This window comes from Pygoscelis adeliae, unplaced genomic scaffold (genome assembly GCF_000699105.1).
Source record: "Pygoscelis adeliae isolate BGI_AS28 unplaced genomic scaffold, ASM69910v1 Scaffold19, whole genome shotgun sequence".
Classification (NCBI taxonomy): Eukaryota; Metazoa; Chordata; class Aves; order Sphenisciformes; family Spheniscidae; genus Pygoscelis; species Pygoscelis adeliae.
In genome coordinates, this window is record NW_008825533.1 from 170,696 (window position 1) to 179,472 (window position 8,777).

The 8,777-nt window shown below is 39.8% G+C and overlaps 1 protein-coding gene across 1 annotated transcript in view; it reads left to right on the forward strand.

The window, feature by feature from the left end:
- The first annotated feature begins 129 nt into the window (after nt 1–129).
- The window catches only part of MSH3 (mutS homolog 3), a 123,298-nt gene continuing 114,650 nt past the window's right edge, over nt 130–8,777 (forward strand). Inside the window, exons 1-5 of the mRNA XM_009331783.1 lie at nt 130–189; nt 1,777–1,900; nt 2,927–3,150; nt 6,470–6,682; nt 7,995–8,111. Of these exons, the coding sequence (XP_009330058.1) occupies nt 130–189; nt 1,777–1,900; nt 2,927–3,150; nt 6,470–6,682; nt 7,995–8,111 (738 nt within the window). The remainder of the gene's footprint in view (nt 190–1,776; nt 1,901–2,926; nt 3,151–6,469; nt 6,683–7,994; nt 8,112–8,777) is intronic.

Consider the following 8,777-nt stretch of genomic DNA (forward strand, 5'->3'; position numbering starts at 1 on the left):
CGCCTGAAGGGCGCGGGCCGGGCCGCAGAGGCCCTGTGGGAAGGCTCTTGGTGGTGACTGAGGGACCTCGGGCATGCCTGGTTACCCCGTGTCAGAAAGTCACCTCAGAAATGATGGCCAGAGGTGGCCATGGCCCTGCTGCACGAAGGGGTGCCCTACGGCGGCCCTGCCAGCAGGCAGGGCCTTCCAGTTAGCGACACTTGCTGTAGCATCTTTGCCTTGTGTAACACAGGGTTGCAATACCTAGTCTTTCAGGAAGCAGCCAGGATATGCCCATTTTGTAGGAACTGAAGCTTGACATGGGTACGATGAGCTTGGCAAAGCCAATGTACAATGGTTTGTGTCCCAGGGGCTTTGCTCCCTTGCGGTAGCATTGGACATTCGGCACAGGTTCTGCCTCCTGGCATGCAGTGGGTTGAGCTCGTGGCCCAGATCATGGAGCTCGGGTGGCTCTTGGCCTGTTGTTCGGTGCAAGGCCAAGAGAGCCTGCAGTGATCCAGCAGCCTCTCTGTGTTGCCGCTGGGAAAAAATTGCTGTCTCTCAGCAATTGGATTTCATTCTGAGTTTATATTTTCCAGTCTCCCTGTAATGTTTCTAGCGCTTTTTGGCCCTGGAAAGGTGTATGTTTTTTCATCTGTGTCTCAAGTCAAACTTCTCTGTTATCTTTGGTCCAAATATATTGTGAAAGGTGTGATTATCACTTTCTATCCATGCAGAAAAACTGTCTCCTAATTAGTGTTAATCTGGTGGTATATAACAGTGGACTTGGAAGGGAAGCTCTTTGCCACTCATCTGGGCTGTGCATATGGATATGTTATGTAGCAGTTATGGGCTTAGTTGCTGAGGGTGGAGTTCCTGCTTACTTGTAAGGAGATTGAGTTTCCCCAGTAATGCACTTAAACCATCTGAGATTACCATATGAAATGTGGATGCAAGCTGCTAAAAGCACCTGTTGTGTTTTTATCTGCAAAGTGAAATGATAACGTGTTTATATGTTGTTGCAGTTGCAAGTTACTTCTTTATATTTGCTCATACTTCTTGCAGTTGCAAGTTACTTCTTTATATTTGCTCATACTTCTTGCGTTCTGTCAAACAATGCATCAATGATGAAACAACAAAAATTGATGAATTTTCTGTTTACGAAGTGTTAAAAGTGCATGTATCAAAAGCCATCTAAGGAGCAGTAGTTGAAAGTACTGTATTCTATGCAAACCCAGGATGATGCTAGCTAGGTGTTTACAGATGGTTTAGGAAAATCTTTTAAGTCGGATTAACACTTCCAGGGTGGTGTGAAGAAGATACTCTTCTGTCACTGGGATGTAGGCCATAGGAAGTAGTGCCTCTCAGAGGTGAATAGCCAGTATCTGGCAAGAAGAGGGCTCTGAACTTTGGGAATGAGCATTTACAGAAGAGATCTGATTCAGACACAGGGTGGTAGTGTGTGGTATGATGGGAAAGTCTGTTAAGTACTGGTTCAGTTCTCTGCCACAGAATATCTCTAAGCTGCCTTTTGAAGCTGTGGTAGCTGCAGGTGTTTCTTTTCTAGCACAACAGCCAACTTGTTCACAGAATGCACTATTTCTCTTCCTCTTGTAGGCTTGAATGTTAGAAGAAATATTTTATAAACAAAAAAGTAGGTAGTTAATTAGCTATTTCACATACTGTAAATTAATTTTGCATTATCTCTTTAGGAAATCCTTGGGTGCGTTGGTGTCTTTCATAGAGGATGGCAAAGAGAAAAAGTAGCTGAACTTCTCTGTTTAATTTATGTTTCAGGCTTCTGAATTTGGCACAAAAAGGAGAATATCAACTGAAAGCAATGAACCCCGTGAAAAGAAGACCAAGGCACGACAAATTACTCTAGAAGACATCTGTAAGCCACTGAAGACTCAGGATAAAAGTGAGTTGATTGTAAAGAAACCTTCAAGCATTTATACCCAATAAACAGTTTTTCATTGTCAAATGTAAAAAAGATTGTCAGCGGATACTTTAGGAAGTGTCTCTTGAGTGTAAGATGCATCTCTGAAGAGCCATTATGAGCATACTAGCTATACTGTTAAAGCACATTTCTGTGGCTCAGGAGCTAGGTATTTGAGCCTCGCTGCAGAATTACTCTGCAAATCCCCGTCAGCTGACTCAGCTTTAACTTGTTCAGTCAACGAAGTCCAGATGCCCAGGCAGAAATGCTGCAATTTCCCTTTCTGTGTTAGTTTAACAGTCTGTCTTTTAGACTGAGGCTGAAGCATGACTGACACCTGACAGCTCTGTGGAGTCTGGCCTGTGACTGGCATACCTAAAGGTTACCTCAAAGTAAATAGTTCTAATGCAGTGCTCTTAACTGTGAAATGACAGCCACTTAATTACACTGAAAATGCCTGTGCTCCACCTGGCTTTGAACGTTATTTGAACAAAATTAACGATGCTAGCAGAAAAACAAATCAGTGAATATAAAGTTCATTACACTTACACTTCACTGAAAAGAATTTGCCTGTATAATTTTTTTAAAGAGGGAATTATATTCAGTTTTGTGGGTGTGATGGTTTGAAGTGTCAATAAGACACCATCAACTAGCAATAGTGTCTGCTTAAAAACTGTACTGAAAAAATACCATTTGTTTTCCAATATTCTTGGCTAATTTTGTGGCTTTGCAGTTAATCAGTCCAGAAAATAATTGTGCTTCTTTTCCCATGTATGAAGAAGCATACAAGTGAGGAGTATTGATTTTCCAGGGAGGTTAACCAGGCTGATTACATGCACGATTCTGTCAGGCTGGCAGAAATACTGCAATGGGAGAGGAGAAGGAATGTAGGGAAGAGAGAGACAGAGCAAAATGATTGCATTCTCTACTTACTGATGTCATTCTAATAGACATTCTGTTTTAGAAAATAAGTTGCTAATATGTTTTTGTTGTATATTTTTACTGAAGAAGAACCTCAGAAGTGTGAAAAGCCCCGTATATGTTTGCAAACTCTAGACAGACTGAGAGAATTCTGCAGTGATTCGGACCAGCAGTGTAACAGAGTTCGGGAGGATAGTTTTCAGGAGAAGGAATCTCTGAGTTTGGAAAAATGTCCCAGTATTGTTGGGAGAAGTTCAGAACTGAAAAACCCTCTTCAGTCTGGGGACACTAGCCCAAAGGTTGCTCAGAAGGTACGTAGAGCTTTGGTCCAGTGCTGTGTAGATTACTTTTTACGGTTTAAAAAAGCAAGCTCTGGCACAAGATTCCTTTTGTGTTTTTTGTGTTCTGTCACGAAATAGTGCAGCAGTACCCAGCAGACCAGTGTTTGTGTACGGCTGTTTTCCTGGAACTCTTAGCATAGTGAGCAGAATGCCTCTTACAGTTCTTCGGTGATATTGAAAAAAGCAGTAATGAGAGAGCAGAAACACTGGTAGTGTATCTTGTGATTGTCAATGAACCTATAATATCGTAATAACAAGTGTTCAGCATGGCCCTTTGCTCAGCTTTCTTTTGTTTCTATCAGTTTTGGTACGGGCTGTAAAATTCCTAACAGGCTTTCTTTGCAAAAATATGATTTAGAATTATTACTGAGATGTAGCTTAATCCAGTTGCTAATAAATCTTACTACTAAAGATACCACTGTTTTTTTCCTCTGCAGAAGATATGGGTCACTCCCATGAAAAATTACTGTTATGATACCTATGATACAAGTTGATAAGAGTGTAGTACTACCTTGCTTCTCCTTTTATTATGGGGCTAATTAACATTAGTTAATTGATTGGGTTTTGGGCTCGCTTTGCTCAGTTTGAAGTATTCAGGTCCTAAAAGGCATCTCGTGGTTTACTGTGGTGGTCTTGCAGGGGGACTCAACTGCTCTTTAACAAAGCTTTACATCTGGCTTTTTGAAGGAAGGAGGTTGTATGAAAGGTTGTACAGTTGCTTTGACCTTCTCTGTCTAAAGGTCATGACCTTAAACTGGGGTGTCTGGGTTGTATGAACATGAGATCAAAATAAGAATAGTGAAGTGAACAGCTTGTGGCGAGAGATTTCTGTTGTGATAAGGGATTGAGATTATGTAGGTGTAGTCAGAGAACAGAGAAAACTGATTCCTTCTCCATCCCTCTTTTTCAAACCCTTGTGTCTCTGGCACTTCTTAATTTCTGACCCTTTGTCCATCTAGTTACATTGACATCAGATGCTGCCCCTGCTAGTTTAATCTATAAATCATACTTCAGTGTCTCTCACAGGTGCTTGAGAACCAATTCTAGATGCTGAAATTATAAAATGTATGTGTTTTACACATGCATGGGGAATATTTTTTCTTTTATCTTAGTGACTTTCTCTTCAGTAACACTGGAGACAGCATGTGCCTGGCAGAGGTTGTGCGTTAAAAATGTGTGTGTTACAGTAACTGCAGTAGAAGTGTGTGTTTGGTGACCAAAGGCACGTGCAGCTCTCCCTCCACCAAGCTGTGGGCCTAAGATGGTTGTTTCTGCAGAATTCAGGTTTCTCTTTATCTTTGAACAGATGTGTTTGTTAATCTTCTGTGTATCAGCTGGTGCAGTATTTCTGCCTTCCTACTCCAAAGTTGGTTTCCAATGCATTATCACTGGTGTGCTCTTTATAGCAGTACTGCCACTGCATATTCATATACTTAGATGCTTGTCGCCAAACAGCACTTGGGTCCAGTCATTCACAGGTTGTCTGTGCGATTATGACAGCTGTTAACTCTCCCTTCCTAGATCACAAGGAAGGTCAGCTTTAACCATGAGCAGAGAGACTCTGCAAGCGAGCTGTATGCAAAGTAAAAGTAAAGAGCAATTATTTCTTACTTAATATACTCAGGAGGTAGTGAGGATTCATGGCCTACTTGACAAGGCATTGCTATCATCTTTCTCTAAGACACCTACCGAGTCTGTGCTGGCCAGGCAGTCAGGTGGCGAAGGGCTCACCTGCCTTTCTTGGAATGGCTCATCTTAGATTTTTGTGTTTTGCTTTTTTCTTAGAGTTATAAACTTTTTATGTGAGTAATTTTCTTCTAAATTCCTTGAGCTGCTAACTTACTGCCATCTCAACAATTCAACTTCCATGTGTGTTTTTACTTCTTTTGCTTTCTTTCATGACCTTATTTCACATGCTTTGTCACAACGATTTTCTCTGTAAAACGAGATGAGGTCATAATGCTGGGCTGGCACATACGTTGGATCGAAGACCACTGAATCCTTGGGCTGAGGATTTTTCAGTAGAGTCATCTAAGCTCCTGGGGCCATCTGAGTTCTAGGCATGGTACAGCTTTGTTTGTGCTGGGCTATGTTGTCTGCTTGTCCAATGGGTCATCCCTTGATTGTGTGCAGTTCTGGGAATTTTGCAATTCACAGTTAACAATACAGCTAAGTGTTCTTTTTTTTTTCCCCATTGTTTTCTGACTAAATTCTTTGTATATTCCCATGACCTAAAGTATATGATTTGTACTATCTCTGCGTTTCTTCTGAGTTACCTCAGTTGCTTTTAAACAGTTTGTTGACTTTGTTCCTTGTAATCTAGATGGGTCAGTTGTTAGAAATTGAAGTTTACTGGGTTTATTTGCAGATACAGAAAATCACAGTACAACCTGATCACTCGAGTTTTGTATAGTCATAGGCTTTAAAAACTTGTGGAGGGTGTTGTCTTTGGTTTTTTTTTTGTTGTTTTTTTTTTTAACCAATTTTATCAGTACTTGATATTGTGATATAAGCAAGGAGGAACTTTGCTGTAAGTGAAGCGCACCTTACCAGTGTTGTTCACTGCACTTCTAAAAGACTGAATCCATCACCCTGCTTACAATACAGAACAAAACAAAGTTGTAGAGCTGAAGTTGCTTGGCTAGCATAAGCCACATAATGTCATTGCAAATGACAAACCGCAGAGAGAGTGGGCTCAAAGCCTTAACTGTTAAGGGTTTCAGAAACTATAATATACATTTTCTGTGTTTAAGAATGAATTATTTTGGGAGCTTATGTAGGAAGGGCAGACTGGAGAAGAAATAAGATTTTGGTGCTTGAGACATGAACTGAGACTCGAATTGGTTTATTTCTTGATTTACTCTGGATTTTTGGAACATCATTAATCTCTCTGCACTGCAGATTCTCATCTGTAAATTGGAGTGGTAATTCATCCTTATTTTTATGTCTGGCCACTTTAGACTGCCCAGTCTTTGCAGCCTGCATGTCTCTTGATCTGTGTTTTGAGAGCTCATGATACAATAGGGATCTGATTTCAGCTGTCTAAGGACTGTTGTAAAGCAAGTTGACTAACTGATGCAGAATCTTTGACTTTTATGACTTCTTAATTCCTTTTAATTCCAAATAATCTGTATTCTGTATATCCTACTTTAATAGTCTTGCTGCGGTTCTTGGGGCTATTTAGTGCAAGGACAGTCTTTAGCTCTATAGTCAATGTGAGTCAAGGTCTGCAGGGGCGATTGATTTATTTGATGATTCCTAACAATACTTTTCCATCTTTTATTTACAGGAGGAGTTACGCTGTGATCTTAGTCAGTTTTCCGCATCTCTTAAGTCTTATGAAAATACTCAAAATATTTCAGATACGAATCTTAATAAGAGAACCAAAAGCATTTACACTCCACTAGAACTTCAATTCATAGAAATGAAGAAACAGTATAAAGATGCTGTTTTGTGTGTGGAATGTGGATACAAATATCGCTTCTTTGGAGAAGATGCAGAGGTAATTTTTGCCAGGGTTAAGGAGAGATATTTGCATTATGTTAGTGTTGTACTAGGTCTACGGCCATTTCCAGAAAGGTTTTTTTGGGGCATGAATTTCCTGGGGTTTTCTAATACTTGAAATCAAGATAAAAATCTCTGCATGCTTAAATTGAAGACTATCCATTATGCATGCACTTTTTACCAAAATAGTGTTTGTTATTTTGTAATCATAGGGTAGAGCTTGCTATCCTGCATATAGAGAACTTAAGATGAGGTCCTAGAATAATTACTTGGCAGAGTTAAAGTTGAAACACTTTCAGAGATGAATTCTCTGTCATGGCCCAAAACTCTACTAGGAGTATTTCAGTTTAGAAGACAGTGGAGCAAGTGGTGTAAAAGTAGGTGTGTATAGCCAGTATAGCCTGGGCGCAGAGAGCATCTTGGATGTGTGTTCAGGTGCGGCACCTACACATGCCAGATCTGTAGGAACAGGAAAGTACTTTGCAATAAACATAACTTTATAGTGACAGTTCATAAATAGTTCTTAATGATTTTTTCCATGATCTGTCCCAAAAATCATTGCTACCCATTTAACCTTTGATCTGTGCTATTTCCACACTCAAGACCAGTGAGAAACTTTGCTTAGTTACTGGGAACTAATTTTCCTGATCAACTTTGTACTGGGCAATTTTTCTACTTGTTTGTTGCTGCACTCACAGTCAAAAAACAGAAATATACTATGCAGGTACAGAATTCAGTGTTTGACTGCAGTTCCTGCTTAAGACGACTTTACCGAGTCAGTGAACACCTACCTTTTTGACAAGGGGCAAAAAAGCAAATGCAAATCATACGTTATAATGTTGCATTTTAACAAGTGTTATTACTCTTTTTCTATTAAGTGTTTAGTTTCCACTGCTGTTTGATATTGATTTTGCAGTATTTTAATTGACTAGCCAGCTTAATACCATCTTTATAACCAAAATTAAAGTAACTCCATTCTTTCTGCATTTTTGGTGTTGTGAAAATTATTTGACCCTTTGAGCTGTGTTGCAGAATCCGTGTGTGCGGTGCAGGTGATTTACCTCACGGTTGTAAAGATCAGGGTGCAGCATAGTAGTCTGACATGTGAAGTCTGTGATACTGAAGCCCCTCTTTGTGACAATATGCTGGGACAGGAAGGTGGAGGGGCCCAGCTTTCTGGGCCTTTTCCTGTAATGTTTTTGTTTTGACAATGGGCTTTTAATTGTAGTTGTGCATCAGTGTTGTCATAGAGGTGAGCTCCTGTATTGCATTTTGAACTATTGGCTGACTTGTCTTCTTGTACTTCACAGATTGCAGCTAAAGAACTAAACATTTATTGTCATCAGGATCATAACTTTATGACTGCCAGTATACCGACTCACAGACTGTTTGTCCATGTGCGGCGACTTGTAGCAAAAGGATATAAGGTTATCCCTGGCTTTTATTAAATGATGTTAAGTACTGAATAGCACTGAAATAACTTGCACTTATTGTACCAAAGTCTTATTTGAACTGATAAGTGGGAAACTCCTTATCACCTGTGTTTGCAATTAAAATGGCTAACTTTTCTTTGTTTCAATTTTTCTATTGTGGTGAGTGTTGTGAAATTTAAGTAGATTCAAGCTTCCTCTGTTATACAGAAAAGTATCTTCAAGTTTTCTGGAACAGATCTAGAACAATTTTTTCTCTCAGTTTTTTATTCAAGCCATTGCATCTGATAAAGAGAAATTGGTGTATCTGCTCTCTTTTATTCTTCCTCACATCCTTTTTTTTTTTTCTCCTTTCCTTCCTATTGTTGATCCCTGTAATTCTTTGGCTTTCTATTGATACCTCTTTGGTTTTTTTCTGCTTATGAGAAAAGGACTGGTTGAATTTAAATTGGTTGCAGCAACAATTCTCTGGCAAGTGGTGAACTCCAGCTAAATTGTTTCAAAATAGGACAAGTGTTGTGGTTTAACCTCAGCCGGCAACTGAGCACCACACAGCTGCTCTCTCACTCTCCCCACCCCCGGTGGGATGGGGGAGAGAATTGGAAGAGTAAAAGTGAGAAAACTCGTGGGTTGAGACAAGAACAGTTTAATAATTGAAACAAA